At 39.2% G+C, this 21,336-nt stretch overlaps 1 protein-coding gene across 4 annotated transcripts in view; it reads left to right on the top strand.

The window, feature by feature from the left end:
* The window catches only part of EBF1 (EBF transcription factor 1), a 282,991-nt gene extending 266,237 nt beyond the window's left edge, over window positions 1-16,754 (top strand). For all 4 annotated transcript variants that reach the window (XM_064458571.1, XM_064458570.1, XM_064458569.1 and 1 more), the window contains exons 12-16: window positions 1,734-1,799; window positions 2,420-2,597; window positions 4,110-4,289; window positions 7,821-8,015; window positions 13,582-16,754. In XM_064458571.1, coding sequence (XP_064314641.1) covers window positions 1,734-1,799; window positions 2,420-2,597; window positions 4,110-4,289; window positions 7,821-8,015; window positions 13,582-13,613 — 651 coding nt within the window. In that variant the 3' untranslated portion in view covers window positions 13,614-16,754. The remainder of the gene's footprint in view (window positions 1-1,733; window positions 1,800-2,419; window positions 2,598-4,109; window positions 4,290-7,820; window positions 8,016-13,581) is intronic.
* Window positions 16,755-21,336: the final 4,582 nt, after the last annotated feature.

The raw sequence follows: 21,336 nt of genomic DNA, 5'->3' as shown, positions 1-21,336 counted from the left end.
TGAGGCAAGAAGGGTAACTCAGTGTTATGATGATTCTGGTAAAGCAACAAGGATTGATTGTAGCTAGGCATTGTTCGTAATCTGTCTGTCCATGATTATACGGCTAACTGTTGTGGTCAAGCTACACAAAAAAAAAAACCCAAGCAAACAAACACAACAGAAAGAAAGCAAAAAAACACCAACAACAGAAAAAGGCTGTAGCAACTTAATTCCTCAGAATCTGTTTCAAATGTAGTGATTTAAAAATTGATCAATTATATATTACATCTCACTTCATATGTGGAAAATAATTGAAATGTGTGTTCTGAGACAGGGGTGTGTGCAGCGGAAGGCAAGCCTAAATGTTTACTGGGAGTACAAAAAGCCTCCATCTCATTTTTGAATTTAGGACATTATATATGTCATAAGTAGTTACTGCAGTATGACAACTATTTTATATTATAGAGAATTTAAAATTGAAAAAAAAAAGCTAATATGCATCTAAAAGCTTGTCATTTGAAGAGTTGTTCAAGGATTTTTGAAGAGGTTATGGTGACAGCAAAATGAACGCAATTATATCTCTATTTTCTGATCAGAGTCTACAGTATATGAAAATTGAGCATTACTGTTTCTTTTTGGTATAAAATACGGCTATTGTGTAAAATATTTTAAGTTTAAAAGTTTAACTTTGTAGAAAACTGTAAAATCCTTAGAACTGGTACTATTTTTGCAAGCTACCTGCAGAAATGTACCATGGTGGATAGCATCATGTTAGTATATTAGAGCAATACTTAGGGGCTGGAAATTACAAAAATATGTTAGTTTACTCAAAGGACAGTCTTGACTGGTTTTGATCAGGCAATTGGGAATGCACTAGATGCTTTGAAAGAATAAGAAAAAAAATTCTTGGGGATTAATTCTGCAACGCATTTTTACATTTTCTATCAGGATTGTTCATAGAAATTTTTCCACACTGTAAACTGTAAGAACACAGGAAACGCTGTTATTACTTGAATGCCAGTTTAAGCAATATTAATTGAAAAGGAACAAATAGGAAAATGGAGAAAAAAAGATTTGCACAAAATGGAGATCGAAATCCCAGGCTGTTTTAAATTCTGTGGACCATGCAGGGAAATTTTCCAGGAAACGCTGCACCGTACCGGGTCATTCTCTCATACTGGATATGTTTTCCTCTTGTGCATCGCTTTATTTACATGGATCCTACCCTGACCCACCGTATCAGGATACAAACCAAAGAAGTTGAAAGGTTACATTACCACTAGCACAGGACTGATTGGATATCTTTTGAACGTGGCCTGCTGGGTAAGGTCACAATTCCTGCAGTATGCAATTAAGAATAAAATAAACACATTGAAGGGACTCATAACATGCTCTGAATGACATTGATTGCAGTAATCTAGTAAATGACCTCAGGATTGTATTCTGCAATAAACTGATGAGTGGTTTATACTGCAGATGGTAGAGACAACTGAGTGATGTATTTTATTTTGCAGCACCAATGATTCTCACCTTTTGACTTGATTAAGTGTGTGTGTGAATAGGATGAACTAGTGATTTAACACCATTCAGTGGTTGCTGAGAGTTGTTACAATTAAGGTGTACCTGGTGGGAGGGGAAAAAAAAACACAAAACATGGTGCAACTAATAGGAGAGTATAAAAGATTCTAATATTTGTTTTCCCCCACAAGGAGTTTATTGAACTCAGAGGACTGCATCTGTTTTTATATTGACAGGAAGTAATACTTAAGAGGGCTGCTGATTTAGTAGAAGCACTCTATGGTATGCCACATAATAACCAGGTAAATGCATTCTACTTCAGCAAATCTAAAACATGGCTATTTCTTAGATGTATAGATAGATCAGGGGCTAAAGGTGTATGATACTACAATGTGAGACAAGAATAACTGTAGAGGGCAATGTCATATCTGGAGTGGGGTTTAGTTTGCTTGTTTTCTTTTTTAAAGGGTGTGAATTTAGTGCTTGTAAAAGCAATGTGTTATTAACCTTGGAGGCATCTGGCCACTTTTGCCAGATACTATATGATCCATAGGCCATCAACCCATATATGGGCAATGATATGCATTACATCTTGCCACCAGTGATTTTTCTGTGTTACCCTAACGATAGCTTTAAGGTGGAGTAAGTCTAGGCTCCAGCACCATTCTGCCAGTTGGTCTTGTTATACAGAAGTGTGGCCTCTGGGACTGTGAATTCCAGCTCTCTTGCCAAAGATGCCAGGATTTATCATGAAGGCAGCAGATCTTATAAGCATTAGCTATCAGTCAGCCAACTGTTTTAGAAATAAAAGCATCTAGTTTTTGCCTTTGGATAGGGGAAATGTTTCATTTTAGTGTCTAGGAAAAGGTCTGTCAGAGTCACATTGGTAACTCTTTTATTCTTTTTTTCCCTTATCCTCTAGGAAATAATTCTGAAAAGAGCAGCAGACATCGCAGAAGCACTCTACAGTGTTCCCCGCAATCACAACCAGCTCCCTGCCCTTGCTAACACGTCAGTCCATGCAGGAATGATGGGAGTGAATTCCTTTAGTGGTCAACTAGCTGTCAATGTTTCCGAAGCCTCACAAGCCACCAATCAGGGTCAGGAGAAGACTCGCCTTCCTCTCTCTATGAACCCTTTCTGATAAAAGTCAGGGAAATGTGCAGAGCAGTGAAGGAGTGATGGTTCAAAACTGAAGGCTGAGAGCACATCTAGACAGACACCATCTCACGTGCATGCACAACCTTTGAATGACACAATAGTGTCATGAGATGGGGCTTGCTTTATTGACGTTTACCCCAACTCAGGAAAAGCATTTCTGCATATATCTAAACACCTTTTCCTTCTGCTCAAAGTAACACCTGTATTTGTGTTTAAATCCCACTAATTTTAAAAGGATTTTTATCAGCTTGAGTAGGTACTTCATGTTAAGTACTTGCTTATATCTCAGTCTGGGCCCTGTGTAGCTTTTCTGTATAACACTTTTCTTTTGGTTTAGTTTGGTTTTGCAAGAGACCTAATATTGGCACTGATTTTTTTCTTTTTGCAGAGTTTGTGACTTTTCTAAATTTTGAAACTAGCAAAAAATAGAAATATTTACAAAGACATTTTCAGAGCTTCTCTAATTTTTAAAATAGGTTTTCACTCCATATAAAATCAATATTTTAATTTCTACAGTTTAAAAAAAGCGAAGAAAATGTTTCTAAAAACCCTTCACATTTTCCCCTCTCCTTTGCTCAGCTCTATTTATTATCCAACTTAAAAATCCACTTTAATGAGAAAGTATTAGAATGACGCTGTTTTCTAGAAGGGCAGACAAAATCGTTCTGCATTACACTAAAAAAATAGGAATTATTTTTAGATTAATATATTTTATGGATGTGCTGTGTGATAGGAAGAAAAGATGGCGTTTTTATTCTAGGAGTGAAGATGTATTTCGTATTTCTGTGCTTCTAGAAACAAATCTTCCTTTTTGTATATTTGGATATGAGTTTCCCCAAATGTCATTTCCAGAATTAGGAAGAGATTCAAACTTTAACTTGGTGCCAAATTTCATACTCATTTTCTACCATCATAATGACCAGGCCAGGGCAAAAAGACTAAGGGTATCCAACTGCTTTGAGAAATATACCCTACATTTTCTAAAGTGTGCAGTGAGCATCTAATTTGAGATGCGTTAAATGAAAGTGACATCAGAAGAGAGTTAACAAAAATCACATGCTTTTAACGTACCTCAAGTCAGTATGTACTCCTCACTTTGAAAATGTAGGTCATGCTTACTCCATTTCCTACAAACAGCTCTTTTAGAGCAAGTGTTCCTATAACACCTAATGGTAATCTTTGCTTGAGGGCACAGATTGCCTGAGGAGCTGTGAAGGCTGTAGCCTCCCTCCTCCTGCTTTGTGCTCCCATCAGCAATGACCTAGGCAGCGAGGGTTCACAGTTTGGGTTACCTGGTGCTACTGGCGGTCAGTCCTGGCCCTCCCCATGCACACCGTGGCTGAACTAGGCTGCTGGCTCGGTAGCCCAGAGTTGCTTGCTTGTAGCTGTTTGGGTAAGAAACTGTTCCCGGGCTAATACCAACTTCTAAATGTATTCCCTCTCCACAAAAGGTTTTACTCGCAACTCAAGCAGCGTGTCACCTCATGGCTATGTGCCAAGCACCACCCCTCAGCAGACAAATTATAACTCTGTCACAACAAGCATGAATGGCTATGGGAATGCTGGAATGTCAAATTTAGGCGGTTCTCCGACCTTCCTGAATGGATCTGCTGCCAATTCTCCCTATGCCAGTAAGTATTATATGGCTTTTCTGTGTTTTCACATTTTCATTAGGAGATGGTGACTTTTCTATGATACTCAATATTTAGTTTCTATTTTGAGCACTTGAAACAGAGCTTGGTCCTTGCTCTCCTCTCAAAGGCACTGACCTTTGAAATACTTTGAAGACATTAGTGTTGCCAGCAGTGCAACACTAGAGAAGATCTATTATTATTATTATTATTATTATTATTATTTCTCATAAGACCTTAAAAAGATTAATATCTGTCATGACTTAGACTGATAGTTTCATAACTTACCTTATACTCTGTAAATAAGAAATGCTGTTCTCGACATTGTTAGAAAGCAGAGATGCATAAGTGACTTAATATCTGTTGGAGTGGATCAGAAGTCAGTTGTCAGTACACAACTTTTTGTTGCAGTGGGTATGAAAGGCAGGTCAGGATATTTTCTTGCAGGAAAAACAGTTTCTTCCAACTGTAAGATATGAAGGGCAGAAAGGTTTACTGTAATAAGACTGACATTTCCATAAGCTGCATGATGATGTTTCTGAGACCTCTGAGCAAATAATATGTTCACAACCTTTATAGAAATGGTGAATTACTATTGGGCCTAATCTTGATTGCTTATACTCCATTTGCTTTGTAAGTAGGTATTATATTGACTTCACTGAAAGCTTAGTATTAGTCAGTAAAATGTGACAATGGCTCTTAGAGTTTGTGTTTTAGTGTCTGTACAGTGAATGCCATGAAGATGTAAGTCACGCAAATCATATATTACATGGCATGCAGAGCTTATGGTCTACAGTCCCAGTTACGGAAATATTTATGTGTAGGACTAACTCTCTGCATTTTGATATTAAAGGTTTAGTAACCTGTTTAAATATAAATACATTTCTATTGGTAAAGGCCTATGAACCTCTTCTGCAACTGCTCACACAGCTCAGTAGACCCTATTCACATTAGAAAATTAAATGAATAGGACCTGCCCATTCGTCTGACATTACTCATGTGGCATAAAGGATTCTGCTGACATCTGTAGAAAGCTGCTAGCAGAATCAGGCCAGAAGGTCTTGTCATATAAATAGGTTTATAGGCTGAGACCCTAGCATGGATAGGACAGACTGCTGAACATACCAAGGTTTACACAGCAAATCTTAAGTTTAGTGGTGTAGCAGCAGTAATGAATTATTTGAATTGTGTTGCTAGAGTTCAGAATTAAAAAGAGGATAGTAACCCTGATTTAAAAAATTACCTTCAAGGCTTCTTAGCTGCTGAAAATTTAGAAGAAAATATTTACCCACATAACTAGTACTTACAACCTGGGAATTGCTAACCAGTTATTATTTTTGTACTCTAATAGCAATGTAACAAGTAATGTTACAAAGTACCTTACTTATTAAGTTGAATTTACTGTCATAGAATCTGCACACTCTGAATTCATAATATAACATGATTGATGAGACATCTCTTTTTGGAAGCAGATGCCAGTAATGCATTTAAAATACTCTAGCAGTGTATTATTTCATATTTATGAACGAAATCCTCTTTAGAATAGCGCTTCGCTTCCCAGCCTTGGATCCCTATTCTGGTTATATTTTGGGAGGTTTTCTTGGTAGATCTGTCATTCTGCTAATGCCTAATCCATTGAATCAGAAAATGCTTCAATCATGACCTGAAAATTAAAAGGTGGCATTCTTAATTAAATCAATAAACTAATTGCTGTATAGTAGCAATTCAATTTAGGTGCTTTGATTGCTCTCCCTTAGCAAGTACTTCCAGACATAGAGTGACTTCAGACTAAGATTGTATCTGTCAGACTGTGAAACTTTAAACATTTAATTTCCATTAATTGATTTCCTCAGTGTTAACAAATATGATATCAGATTCTCAAATAAGAACTTAAATAGGGTGATTTTTATCTACATAAATGCAAATAAAATAATCATTCAAAGCCCAGATGAGAGGAATTTTACTCTATAAGATGTAATTATTCATAGCCCCTTGTGTATATAAGCAGTTTCTAAACAGGACAAAGAATGAAAGTATGGGATCTTATTATTGGTCCTTTCCTTTTTTTTTTTCTGGATAAGAGGGGAAACTGGCAATGCTGTCTGAATATAAAGTACAGGAACCATTTATCCCACTATATAGTAAAATAAACTGTTTAAGGATAGAGGTATTTAAAACATGAACCTCCTGTATAGTGGGTTTGCATTTTGGACAATCGGTTCAGTCCCTAAAAAAGGAGAGTCTTATGGCTACACTTGTTCAGAAAAACTGCAGTCTATCATTTTATTCAGTTGATGGCTCTGAATTAGAATGTTGTATTGACTATATTCAGACGGTGGTCATAGATCCTCTGGGAAAACTGTTTATCTTGACCATTATAAAACAGACTTTCATTTTCTAAATTCTCCATCTCGGGTGAGATATGAAATGCCAGCTCCATTCCTGTGCATAAATAAACTGGTCATGTGAGAGATATGACTGTTTCTCATGTCACTGAGAACTCCTGGGAAGTCCCCACAGCAGAAACTTTCTCAAAGCTGATGGATACAGGGAAGCTGGAGACTGACTTGGTACTAGTAGTTATAACACATAAAGTGTCTGTGGCCATTGTGAGAAAGGTTTAGTGGTTTCTCCCATTGGGAGATAAAAGGAAAGCATGATTTCTGTCAGTTATCCATGCATTTGTTTTGTGCAACAGACACTGAAAACACTAGTGCCAGGAGACCAAAGGATTAAAAAACTGCCAAAGCGGCCATCTCACTAGTTCCTTCATGCTGGACAGCCTCCATGTATATATAAATGTATGTGAAAAAAAAATATATATTTATTCACAGCTTTGGGAATAGCCTGTTTTAAACCCTGGTTCTTGCAGGGTTTGAGAGAGGAACGAAACCCAACCATTTTTGGTAACTTTTGACAAGCATGTTGACTGGGTCACCTCTAAGACCTCTCTACCAAGCAAGCGTGCTTGGAACCCTGTAGGTCTTTCTGGAGCCGTCTTGCTACAAGGAAAGCATGGCTTAAAATGCTGGCTTTGGAGGCCAGTTAAAAACTGAAACCTTTCCAAGCTAAAAATTCCAAATCCAGATTTGTACTTTAACCACTCTCCTTACCCATCAGTTTTGTAACCCCTGGGCTATGTATACAGCCTGGATTTCCTCTTATCCACCTACACAAAAGCATTACAAATTCAGACCGCAGCAGTGGCTAATGCCAATCACTAGAAGAGTTTGAAACAGGATGGCAGGACAGTGTTATTGTAACAATAAAGAGTTGCAGTGACAGAGAATTAAGGGGGTGTTTAAGGACTAGAATTACTGCTCCTGAACACCTACAAAACAAAACAAACAAGTGGGTTTCCTGTAGTGATTGGTCACACTTTGTGACCAACCAGAAATCTAACCACAGTAAAGGCCTTGGATGTTTGAAATTAGACCCAGTGCATCCAATAAGCAGAATTCTCTTGTTTCTGCAGCCTGCTGATTATCTAACACTAAGAAATGCCTTTTGGGGGGTCTTTTTTTCCTCTAGTTGTGCCATCAAGTCCGACAATGGCCTCCTCCACTAGCCTCCCCTCAAACTGTAGCAGTTCCTCTGGGATTTTCTCCTTCTCACCAGCCAACATGGTCTCAGCGGTGAAACAGAAGAGTGCTTTTGCGCCTGTCGTGAGACCGCAAACTTCTCCTCCTCCCACCTGCACCAGCACCAATGGCAATAGCCTGCAAGGTAGGTGAAACCAAGACTGGAGTATAGATGGCTGCTCTCAAAACCATGTGTTCCCAGCACCTTGTGAGGCTCTAAGCAACACTGAGCTGTCAAAGGGGATAGAAGACAATGGGGAATCCCTGGTGGTCTCTTTCGTAAGGTTTCCTCCTGTAAAGAGTAACTGGATTCCACCACCAGCCCACCTAGTACCGTGCAGGTGTTTGGCAACCACCCTATCTCTTACTCAACTAATACTGCTGAATTGAGAGGCTGTGTCTTTTAAAGCACAAACCTACTGTTATGATAAAAATGAGTAATATTTCAGCTTACTAATACCATCCTTTTTCTTTCTTTCCTCTCTTATTCCCTGTTGTCGTCCTTTATCAGACCAGTCTTTTGTGGACTCTAGCAAGTACTCCACTGCAGGGTCTCTCCAGGGGCTGGCCTTCTCCTGAAGTACGTCACTCAATCTTCCCTTCCTTTTTTTCCTTTGTCATAGTACACTTGTGCAGAAATCCTACTGAGAGCAAATAGACTGTTACAGAACTTGGCACAAACCTTTGCCTTTCATAAATAGAAGACACATTACAAACTAACAGCAGCATTTTCCAGTTTAACTCATACCAAGGCAAACATTAGTTTCCACTGATTAATGTACATCTGTGCCAATTAATTCCATAAATGGCACAGGGCATTTTTGAAAGCCTCTTCAACAGTTGGTATCAAGGGGCTACTTCTTTTCTGTATCCCTTCCCCTCTCATTACAAAGTATTCCAGCATTAGCACCTAAATACGTTCTGAAGCGTTGATGCAAGCCGAGGGAGTGACAGACAAGAGCTTGTCAAACTGAGAATGTTGCAAAGACCAGCACTGCCCATTTCATTGTTTGGTTCAGCCTGTCTTACAGCGCTGTGCCTAAACCTTCCTGTGTAATTACCTCACTATGCATTAGTGTGCAGAGAGAGACATTTTCATGCTCGCTTAGACCAAGTAGTTTCCATAAGCAGATGCAGCCAGCTGCCTCCAACTGTGCCAGAGGTGGGAAAGATTTTGCGGTATGCGTTGTGCTTCCCCTAGACCTGAGGTCTGTTTTCCTTTCCATGTGCCTGTGCAAATTAGCCAAAAAGCATTGAGCAGGGAATAAAAACCTTCATTTTTTAAAGCCATGTTCAGAAGGAGCTGTGCAGAGCAGACGGGGGATAGTTCCTCAGACTCCACATGTCACTCTATGGCCTCTGGAAAGAGAAATGCGGGGCTTGCGGGCATAATGCTGATAGCATCAATAACAGCCAAAAAAATCTATATGCAGGCAGAGTGGAAGGAATTCATTCATAGAAGTTGGGATCTATTGTGACTGAAGGGGAAAGCATTGTCCTCAGTGCATTTTACACTGGTGAACTGGGAGGAGGAATCCTTGCAGATGCACGCACATACACACAGAAATTGTGAAAATACTAGGAACATATAAACAGAACTTGGGTACCTTCGGTCAGGACTTTGTTATAAATACAGACTGCATCTGGAGTAGAGGACGACAAAATTTTCAGATGAGCTCTAGTGTTTAGGAGATTAATTTTTGTACCTTTTAAAAATTTGGCACTGCCAACATGCTACAAACTTTAAAGGCAACAGCTAAAAATGTTTCACCTCTGTACTGAAAAAAATAAAAATGGAGCTAAGAGTTGACTGCTAGAAGCTTTTGAACATGTTAATGTTTTTTTCTTCTCTTCACCTTGTTCCAACATGCTGTTTTGGGTGAAGGCAAAAAGCAAGTAACAGGAGACAGCTTTTTCATGCACTGTTTTTCCTTTCACAAGACATGGAATTCCCAGATTCCACATATTCGCTTATGAAAAGCAATTATGGAATGAGCTGAGATCACTGGATGCAACTGGGGCTTGCTGACTGCCTCTTCATTATGTCACATCCAGATCTGTAATGCCCAGAAACCACACAGATCTGAGTGTTTCCCCTAATTTTTATTTAGCAATTCAGTTTTCGTAATAGGAATGAGACACCAAGAGATGGTTCATTTCTAGGTCATCACTGAACTTCTTGGTGAGTTAAAGACACACAGCCTTCAGTCCCATGCCTTCTGACACCACCTGAGGCTTGTAATAATCACTCAGAAATGCACTGCCTGTTGTGCCTTATTGCTTAAATAAACAACCATGTATAAGGAGGCTGTCTTATCTCTCTTGGGCTTCTGGATACATCAGAAAGCAATCAAGCTTTCCTTATGTAGCTTAGATATCAGCAGAACTCACTAAAACAACAGCTAGGCTTATCTGTTGTTCTCTTTGCCATGCAATTTTGTAAAACTCAAAACACATTATTTCTGTAATTTTCTAGCAGCAAATACAAATTACTATATGATTGAAGAAATAATGCCCATTGGTGGGAGTTTTTCTGCTCTCTGCCCTCCCTTTTTGGAGCTGATGTGATCTCATATCTACCCTGTTTCCCACTGATATCTCTGTTTTCAGGATCAATAACATGCTACAGCTGAGAGAGTTTGCATGACTAGATGTAGCACTTATGGAATAGAAGTAGAGTGTTAGAAATAAAGGCTTGGAAAGAATGGAAATATCAAAGACTTTAGGCAGAAAAGATATAATTTTGCCATTTGCCTTGTAATTTAATTCAGAATTTCAGAGCTCTTTAAAAACAATAATGCTTTGAAAAAATCTGTACCATTTGTTTCCAGTGGCAAAAGGTGCATGGCTGATATGTAACTACAGGGAAACATCTAAGCCATGAAGGGAGGAGTTGCAATTATGTCACCTTTGTTTAGGCTCTTACCCAGGGTAGACAGCTGTGCTGTCCCAAGAGAGAGACAATTCTTGACCATTTCTCTTTGAAACTGATTTGGTCTTGATGAATCTTTTAACTTGAGAATTTTTTGTTGGAATAATATTTTTACATTTGCTGAAGTGTAGGTAATTTTTCTAAAGCAAAACAACATATTGTTTTAAAGTTTCACTAAATTTAGAATTTATTAAGGGCTGAAAAGGACAAAAAAGGTTAAAGTAGAATTCACAGAGGATTAATTATCCAGCTGACTCTGCTCAGTTGCACTCATCGCATATAGGAAGACTACCCATTCCCATCTGCTCAACTCCTTGCTTATCTGAGCAGGAAAGGAGGGAGCACTGTTGTCAGTATTGCTTTTCTCTGTGCTGTAACATACGGCGCTGACGTCCAAGCACTGCAGTCCCACCCCTATATTCTGCTAAACAACTGCCATCCAGAAATCTTCAAGTGCTTTACTAATAGGGATAATATTGTTATCCTGAGGTAAGAAACAGAAACAAATCAAATTGCTTGATGTAATACAATGACCTAGAAGGAGAACTGGGACAAATCATGTGTCTCAGGTTCATGTCCTTGTGAGTCCTTCATATATTCAGATAGGGAAAATTACACTCTCATCCTTAGTTGTAGGTGGCTGCCTTGCAGAGCTGCCACAGCAGAATTAGTCTGGGTGACTGTAACCATCGCTGTCAATACCTATTTTACTGATGCCATGGAGGTCTGTGGTTCAGGGTCCATACCCTGTCCCACACTCTAAGGATCCCAAGGAAAGAGTAGGGAGCAACCACAACAGTGAGAGCATTTCTTAGCTTGGGTTTCCTTCATTTTTAGTCACATGAACCAAAGGGACAGCCCAATTGTGAGGATTCAGAACTTTTTATTCGAGATACTGCTGAAATAAAACCCTTTGAGATTTTTTTTTAAACAAAGCTGCTGTTGTTTCACCCAGCGTTTATTAAATCAGCAAGGATTCTAAAAAAAAGGCAGTATCGAATTCATCTTACAATTTGAGATGAAGGAAACAGCATAGCTACAGACATAATATGAAAATTCACCCTAGGATTATCTCCATGGTAGAGCCAAATAAAAGCCCATGATAGGACATACCTCAGCAAGGAACATCTAAGACATGGTGGTGTCCTCTATGCCACTCACTTGACTGTCTTTGTGTAGGGCTTAAAGCAACCCAGGTCACCTCTCTATTGCTTTTATCCTCATTCTCCGCTCCTTGGAGAGCCTTTAAGTGGAGCAGAAACAATCAGTACAGTGATTCCACATAAAAACATTGCTGAATGATAAATTCCAAGAATCTAAATGCTGCTGTATAGTTGCAACATGTCACCTCTGAGTATGGCCTGTTGCAAACATGTGGATGTGTTTTGCATTCTTGCCTTCTCCTCTCATTTTATTTCATTTAATCAGTGTGGTTTGCTCGAGCTGTTCTCCCCTTGCTGATTAGACTTGTAATTCTTGCACATATGGTGGTGTTTGTGGAGAAAACATTTCCCTCCTCTCCCCCTCCAACCCCAAATCTGTGAGTCTTTTACTTTGGTTCTGTTCTTATCAAATAATTGCAGCTGTAATTAAAGCACAATGAATCAGCACCAGTCACAGGGTTGAATTCTTCCTTAAGAAATTACATGTCCAGATGTCTGAGATGGCAGGCAGTTCTAGCATTTAAATAATGTGCCCATGAAGTGCCGCCAACCTGAAGGCAAATCTGTTTTCTACCTTTTGGCAAATAACCGTACAACTAGCATTTTAAAGATGCAGTGTTGTAACAGTTTTCATCATAAGCTTGCATGACTACCTCCTGTAATGATGTGCTTGCTCACAGTATGTCACTTGGACACTTGGTATGTCTGATCTGCGTACAGTCCCTGGTAAACAGGGAGACCAAACTGGAGGTCAAGTTAGGTGGAAGACTGTAACCTGTTGACTTTTAATGAATGTCTCCTTTTTAAGAGAGGTGATGGTTTCATAGTAAATGATGTTAGGAAGCATAATAAAGAAATACTGATTATTCAAGTTAGCCAACAAAAGAGAAGACATTCTAAATTAACATTAATATACGACTCAAGGTAGTTGGTGACGTCTGCTATGAGCGTAATAAAACCATGAGATGCTGGTCTGCGAAAGCACCAGTTAAGCACATATTTCAATTTGAAAAGTGGATGGGAGAGTTTAAGTCTTTTTTCTGAGCACGTGGAAATGCATATGTAAGTCCCAGGGCTATTCACTGTACTTGTAAGAGAAAACTGGCATAGGAGAGTGAATGACTGTTAGTGTGCCTAATGCAACTAACACCCTACCAGATCCGTAATATTGCTGGCCTATGGGACTCCAGCCGTCTTCTCATATGTGGAACAAGTATCTGCTTTGCTTTTAAAAGAGTAATAGAATGTGTGGCAATTGCTGGGTCAGGTTTAAGCCTCCTGAGTATTTTGAGATTTTGAAACTAAAATCTGAAAATTAAGTTGGGGTCTGATGCTGATATCAGGGGAAGTGCGCTTTTTCTGCAGGAATAATCACTAATTTCAGCAGAGTCACTTTCGACTTAAACCACTTTCCAGAGTGAGGCTTCCCATGATTACTGTGTATATAGTTGTCGCTACTGGATGATACTTCTATATAAATTTAATTCATGGTATGGATGAGTACGTTGTGACTAGATGTTTAAAAGCTCTGAGGATTTTAAAAGTTGCTTGATAATGCACAAAAGTAACCTCCTCCCTCCTCTCTCTCCCCCTCCCCTCCCCTTTCCTTCTGACAGCTATATCTGGCATGATTGTTCCCCCCATGTGAAAGAATTGCCTTGAAGAATTTTATTAATGAAGAGGTTGAATTCTGCTTCAGAGAGAATCTGATACGAGTCCCACAGTGGAACTTTTTACTCAGGCCTTTTTAAAAATAAAAAAGAAATAAAGAAGAATCTTACAATAACTGCGGATTTTTAAACAAAACAAAAATCACCATCCTTGCAAATACTGAAATTAACAATCTACAATTGCAAGGTGTTGATTCAAGTTGTCCATCCCAAATACCTGGGAGATATATTTATTGTATGTTGGTCAAAAATTCTACTTGGTTGTTTGTTTTTTTTTTGCAGGGATTGGGGCTTGCTTTTTTTTCCTTCTGTTTTTTGTGTTTTTTTAAGGCTTGATTTAACTCAACACCGTTTGTCTTTTATAAATCATACAATTACACAAGGGACACTAGAGATGGAACTCCACATTTTTAATTTATGATTTTTTTTTTTTAAAGCTGTGTAAAGAAAAAGAAGTGGTGTCATTTACATTCAAGTCTGTATGGGACAGAACAGAAGTGCCAGTTAGTTTTTCGTAGAAGAATTATGGCCATTTAATTAAGGGTCGGCTCATACAGGTTGCTTATCCAGTGGTGACTATCTACTTTGATGCATTTTTAATGTTCTAATTAAATAGATATCACTCCCTAGAAAGCTGATATTTTTGGATGGCAAGGACAGGATGAGGGGTCAGATACATAACCTCTTTAATACCAGGCTAAATGATTGTGTAAATAATACAACATGAAAAGTTGGTGAAAACAAAGGTAAAGATGCAAATAACACATTTCCTCTTGAACTGAAAATCCAGTGCCTCTAGATATAACGCTAAAACTGCAGAATTAGATTAGCATGGCTCTCTCTTTAGCTTGTATATCAGACTTTTTCCAAATGAGTGGCCTTCTTGAAGTTCAGTGTCACCTGAGCTGTGCATAAAATGCTATTTGGATTTTGCCTAGCCGTCTGACGGCACAGACTGCAGCCATCACGCGTGGGGGGCTTTTGGCGTAGCCCCTCTCCCCTTGGTCTATTTGTTTTTATGGGGCAGAATGAAAACAGACTCGTCAGCGGTTCTGCAGCCTCACAATCTAAAAGCACATGTTTTTGTCAGCCTCCCACCAGGATTGTTCCTGTATCAGTCGACCCTCTCGGTTTGTATCATACTATATTAAGCAACAGGTAACTGCTTTTGAATAGTAAATGGAAAAATGAGTTTGGAGGGTGGGTGGTGGGGCTGTTAGGAAGGTTTCAAATCAAAACCATAGCTTCTGTTTTACAAAAATTTTGCTATCATTATCTGGGAAGTGTTCTTAAAAACTATTAGTCAAAGAGGCAGCAAAGCTCTGAAGATGCATTACCTGATATTTTTTCTTTGCTGTTGTGTTTTGTATGTAGTTATAAATACTGTAGATTTTTTGTGATTTTTTGCCAAAGTTGTTGTTCTATTTATACATTTTAATGTCTTAAGACGGTTTTTCAATATCACAAAAAAAGAATTTTACTGCATATTTTGCAAAAGAGCTCACTACCTTTAGCTTGCACATACTTGCAAAATTAATTAAAGAAAAAAAAAGCTTTTCGTTTCTGTTTTTTGTTTGTTTGTTTTAAAGGGGATTTTGTAAAATATCCATATAAATAATGTATTTATCTTTGGAATTTGTACATTGCTTTTTTTCCCCTACCAATTTTATTTTATTGTGTATGTTTGCTATGTGAAAAGTGCTGATTTGTTTGGTCATTCACCGTTGTATTAGCTGTTTAAATGTGATTTTAAAACATTTCATTTATAGGGTTTTTTTTAGTATTGTTTAAAACCATGCTTCCATTTTTTTTAATTTCCACCCAAAAGCCATTGTCTATTTTTGTATTATTTGTAAGTTAAGAAGTTTTTTCCAATATATGGCAAAAAGTAGCATATTATTCTTGTAGCATTTAGTTATGTAGATTTAAAAAAAAATGTATCCTTTGCTTTTGAGGCTTAACAAAAACTAATGCTGTTTTACTCTATTAATATGCATGGGATTTCTCCTCTTTGGAGTGACGCATTTTTGTGCATTAAATATGGGGAGAAACTTCATAGAACTCAATGAAAATACTTTCTTTCTTAAGTCTGCTTGTATATTTCTCTGTCTTTCACATAAATATAAACCAGCAGATTGGATGCCTTAACAATGCAAATCATATTCATTTCACTTGTACATTGTACTGTGCACCAGAACTGTCAATCATCACTAACATTCTAAGGAAAAAAAAAAAAAGGAATTGAAAAGCACAAAAGAACTGTTTTGTTACCTTAAAACAATATAACTTTTTTCTAGTCGGGCAAGAAATCATTTACAATGATGCTGCAACTGTGCATGCTTCCTGTATGAATTTTGCAATGGTTTTCACTAGAATGTCACAGTGTGATCTTTGGGGGGAAGGGAAGAAAACAGGATTTTTTTTTTCATAGTGAGAAAATAAAAGAAAAGAAAACTGGAAAATGCGAGAGACATCAGTTTATTGCTTCTCTGTATTCCAAACAATTATTCTAATTCACATAGTAAGCAACAGCACGACAATGTAATCAAATTTAAAGCCATATTTTGTCCAGTGACACCATCAGTTACTCTTGTAGAGCTCCACTCAAAGTCATAGCGATTTTGACACCAGTGTTAGCCATCGATGTTTGTAGTCTTCTACGCCAGTGTCCAAAGATCCTTTGACAATGTGCATAATTTTGTTTTGCTGCAGCTATTTATAGTGATCTGATGAATGGGAATTTACAAAACTCTCTCCCGCACCACCCTTATCTTTTACAAAGTAAAAGATGCAGCTGTTTACAGAATATGGCTTTAAGTGGAAACATTCAGATTTCAGTTTTAACAAGGTGAAGCTTCACAATGACTGGATTGCATAAAGTATGCCTATTTCCTCACAGTTGTACTAGGATGCAGCTAAAATGAAGTCATCTCTGAAACTACTAACCTTTCACCTTCTTATCTAAATCTTTTTGAATAGACACACACACTGTACAGTTCTATTGTTAGAGAAACTAACTACTGTAGAGATTGTTATAATTTTTTTGCAGAAATTCAAGCTGTAAAAACTTTTCAACTTTCACAATATTTAATTAAAGTTACTTCCTGTCTGTGAATACAGCTCCTAGTTGTGTGATTATTTTTCTGCTTCTGCTGGCTAGTAGATGAGGAAAAAAATAAAATGTAGAAGCCAGAGGCTACTAAATTGTCTTTCTGAAATTAAGGAGAAGCAGAAATTTATGGAATTACTCAGTGAAACATGGTGAACGGTGGTGCATGGACACTCCTCTTTCTCTGTCACTAATGGGTTTCAAAGGATCCTCACTCATAATGCTGAATGTTCACCCCATTACAATAATTCTTTTTATTTCCATTGTTTTAGTCTATTTATTGCCTGAAGGGCCAACATATTTTTCTAGCAGATTTCAGGAGCATATCTAGCTTTAGGTATCCAGCTGCAAAGAGCTGTCTCTCTAAACATAGTGATCATGAAGTGTAAGACCAAGGTATATTAGATCCAGTGCCAGAGATCCAGGGAGATTTAAGCTTTCATCTTAGTATTATTTAAATCAATGACAACACTTCCAGGACCAGGTCTTAAGTGACCTGCTCAAGGCCAGCTCCAAGACTGCATCTAAGTATGGTTGAGCTTTAACTAGCTCCTTGACTTGACCATGAAGGAGGCTCCTATAAAGTGTTTCCCTTCTGCTACCCTTCCTAAATGACAACTCCATCATCTGTTAAATTGGTTCTAAGCATTCCATTTTGTTCTCTACTCCTCTGGCAGAAGAGGACCATAAGGAGCTTTATCTCTTGCATGTGGAAGGTTGACATAAAGGCACTTAACTGGGTCTGAAGAGTGACTGTCATACAGAAGACTTGTGTGGGGACAATCAAAAGCCTTTAAACACCACACCTAATGCAAGGCTCCAAGCATTTCCAAGGTATGCATAGGGACGTTGGGGTTGCAGTTTAAACTGGATTAAAATTTGCTTTATAAAATCAAATTTTCTAAAACTATAAGCAGCTGAAAGTGGCTTCTTGCAACATAAAGTGTTGGATAGCCCTTAAACATTAGCAGATCCACTCCAGTAGTTAGAAAAAAGAAAGCTGTTGGCAAATGTGTTTACTCTGTCAGCACAAGAGATCTGTTTCTTCTGTCTGAGATAATTCTCCTGGTTCTCTTTCAAATGGTGCAAATATTGGCAGCTCTCACTGCAGCTGAGAGCTCTATGAGTGCTCAGCTCACTAGAAAGCTATTGGGTCACAAGTAGCTGAAAAGCAGTCTTAAAGATTAAATTCAGGATGTAATCGTAGCATCATTAAGGAATCTGTTCTAGATGCAGCAAAACCAGAGCTCTGCGTCAGACTTTTGGATCCAATGAGAACGGTTTTGTCTGAAATTTAATTTCAGCCACATTAAAAAAAAAAGGGGGGGGGGAGGGAGGGAGGTAAGTCAGCATGAACCGTCAGGTTTCTAGTTCAGACAAGTGCTGAAGAAGAGTCTGCTAGTCAGCCCCAGTGATGATCTGACGTCCCCCACGATGGATCTGACAGTCTAAACGGAGATCACCTGGCTGACAGTACTGTAAATGATGATGAATTGCTTTTTGATTCCGGAAGAAAAAAACCCTCCAAAACCCAAACGATGTAAGGACCAGTTACAGGGTGCACGTTTGGGTATGGCTGCAGTGAGACACATAATCCATGATGGGTCATGTGCTAAAAGGTAAAGGAGTGTCTTCTGCTCTCGCATAGAGAACGTGTAGGCATGGGAGCTTAGGGTACAGTGTATAATGGCATGGCTTATGGCCGCCCTCAAACTGGTGGCTTTGATTTTTCAAATCAATCATTTTCAATTCAATCATTTTGACTGAATAGTTTGTGTCTGGCAGTGGGACTGGTTGTATTTTAGTATGGATATGTCTCTAATTTTTTATTTAGTTTAAAGAAACTTCAGCAAAACGAGCTACCTTCACTGTTGGATTCCTGGCCTTGTCTGTGTGTCTACTTATTCCCTTTAGAGTCTGTCTCTACAAGCTCTTGTCACAGCTGCTTCATGTAATCATTTACATAACTCTGCTTAGCATCAGAGCCCATGTATCTTCTGCCATTTCATGACTTAGCTGAAGTCATATTTCTGTTTACTGCCCCTTGTTCATCAGTCCTCTTGTAAATAGTCACATTGTGCTGCTGTACTAAGGATGGGTTGGAGGCCTCCCACAGAGTCCCTGGCCCCCAACTCAACTTGACTCCTCCAGTTTCATAAGACAGAAGGTTTTGGAAAAGCTTTAGCAGATGCCGCATTTGCCCAAGCTTTTTCAGAAACACATCCACTGCATCTTAGTCCAGTGTGGGTTTTTTTTCCAATTCCATTTCACTCTGTACTTCTCTTTCTTGGGCCTGGGTGCATATCTCAGAGAGGGAGATGGGGAAATCCAAGAGGACAGTCCAACTCATCATCTCAGAGCTGTGACCATTTACTTGCTTTGTTCCATCCACGACAACATTACAGAAGCATCAGTTTCTACTCGCTTCTTTCTTTCTCCCTTCACAAACACACCTCATTACCACTGTACTAGTGAAATTGTGCAAAACCTACCAGTGAACATTCAAAGTCCACTCTGTATACTAAGGCCATGTTGTGGAGATGCTGTGAAGCAGCCTGACATAGAGCTTCCGCAAGATACTTCATCAGTTTAATTGCTGACTCCTTGCCCACCCACCAGTGGCACGCTTTCATGGCATTGCCGTGTCCCTCTCAGTGAGATGCTGCTTCATTTGGGCCTCATTTGACATCTCTGGTGCCTTTATTTCCCAAAAGGAGCTGGCTCTGGCATTTCTCTTCCCCAGCATCTAATGCTTATATTTCAGTAGGGCAGGTCAATACTTTAGATAAATAAGTAATAGTTCCAACTCCGCAACCCTGTTTGCTCTTCCTCTCCTTGGTGCCCTTGAGGCTACAGCTAGACCAGAGCTTATGACACTGCTCCAACATGATTGGCAGGTCATGTGAAAGAGCACACATCTTAGAAAACTTTAATATAGTCATTCCAGGACACAAATGCCATTGACTACCCAGGTCACAGCCTAACAGCAGGAACTGTAGTTCTGGGTGGCTTTTTTGTGTAGACCTACAACAGGACCAGCAAATACAATGCTCTAACACACATTTGTCTCCTTATTTTCAGTGAGTGCTGCAAACTTTAATGTGGGTGCACATTTGAAGATCTCCATCAAAAATACTATTTAGATGATCACCTAACCCTTTCCTGAATCATATAGCAAACTGTCCAACATGTCCCAGTCCAGCCAAATTCTCTTTTGTATAAGAGGGATGAAATTGTTTGCTTCCTTTTTTGTTAAAGTTTATGAATCCCTAATTTTCCCATATTTACTCATGTCAAAGTGAATCCTATACTGTAAGCCCTTACAAGGGTTTCAGTGGGTTTGCAGCTGGTATACAAGACAGAATCACCATGCCATGGTGAGTCACTGCAGTCTGGCAGCTTTTGACCATGCATATGAGTGACCCAAGGACTGATTACATCTGCAGCTATGTACAAATGTGCTCTGAAGGACCACAGGTTAGCTGGTGGCGAATAATCTCAAGATAAATTTTCCAATAAGGACACCTCAGTGACACCCTGTAAGAAGGCAGCAGCTCAGGAGACACAAAAATGCAGACATGTGTGCGCGCACCTGTGTGTGTTGAGGTGGGAAACTGTGTGGCAGCCATGAAAAGCTCTGGACAGCAAGCCCCAAGATGAACCCTGTCATAAAAATTTACTTTTCTGCAGGTCTTAGGGGAAAAGGGAGTCCAAACATTGCACAGAGGCTCATCTGGAAGGTTGTTGTGCTGCAGCTTCCATCGTTGCTCCCTCCCAGAACACGCCCCCACCAAGCTTTGCATGGGTCATGCCCACTGCCCTGCTGCCTCCTTGCCCACTGTCCCTGCCATGAAGGGCTCTGTCTTCAGCCTCATTTCCACAGAACATTGCTTATGTCAGCCTGCCCCAGGCAGTGCCTCGCTCCACCACCTCACCACCATTAACTTTGCCTTCAACCTCTGCTGCATCATTGCCTTCTCCTGAGGGTTCCCTATTTATATAGAGTGGAAAATGCAGTTGCTGGGACTGGAAATATTTTGTTACCTTTTTCTACTTAAGTGCGAGGCATTTTTATCTGTGCTCTCTGGAGACTTATGCTACAGTGGGACTGATTTTATCCACTTACTCAATGCACTTTAGTTCAATAATGATTACAGAACTTCTACATAATATATTAGGCATAGCTGATTTCCCAGGGTTTGTAGCCCTCTATCTCCCTAAGCATTTAAAAAGGAATCTCTCTGTGATAGGGATCTTATGAATGGTACACTACTCAACAGTCATGATGTAAAAATAATAGCAGCAGTGGGCTGGGAAGGAAGAAGAGGCAAGCATTCGGCTGGAAAACGCCAAAGCCTGTAGATAGTACCACCCAACAGCAATGACCTGCTTTGTTCATTTTATCACTGCTCCTTATCCCATCAGTGGCACTTGCAATCTATAGAGTTTGGGCAACCCAGGCCAGATTCCCAAACTCTCTCTCTACCACCTTACCCGAACTGAGGGTTTTGGCAATTCTCTGGCTCCATTGCAGGGCTGGGTTGACCTGGTCTCTCTTTGTCGCTAGTTTGCCTTCTCTCTCTCTTTTAAAT

This window comes from Phalacrocorax carbo, chromosome 8, assembly GCF_963921805.1.
Source record: "Phalacrocorax carbo chromosome 8, bPhaCar2.1, whole genome shotgun sequence".
NCBI classification, from domain to species: Eukaryota; Metazoa; Chordata; class Aves; order Suliformes; family Phalacrocoracidae; genus Phalacrocorax; species Phalacrocorax carbo.
Note: the sequence above shows the minus strand (reverse complement) of the source record. Positions and strands in the feature narration are given on the sequence as shown.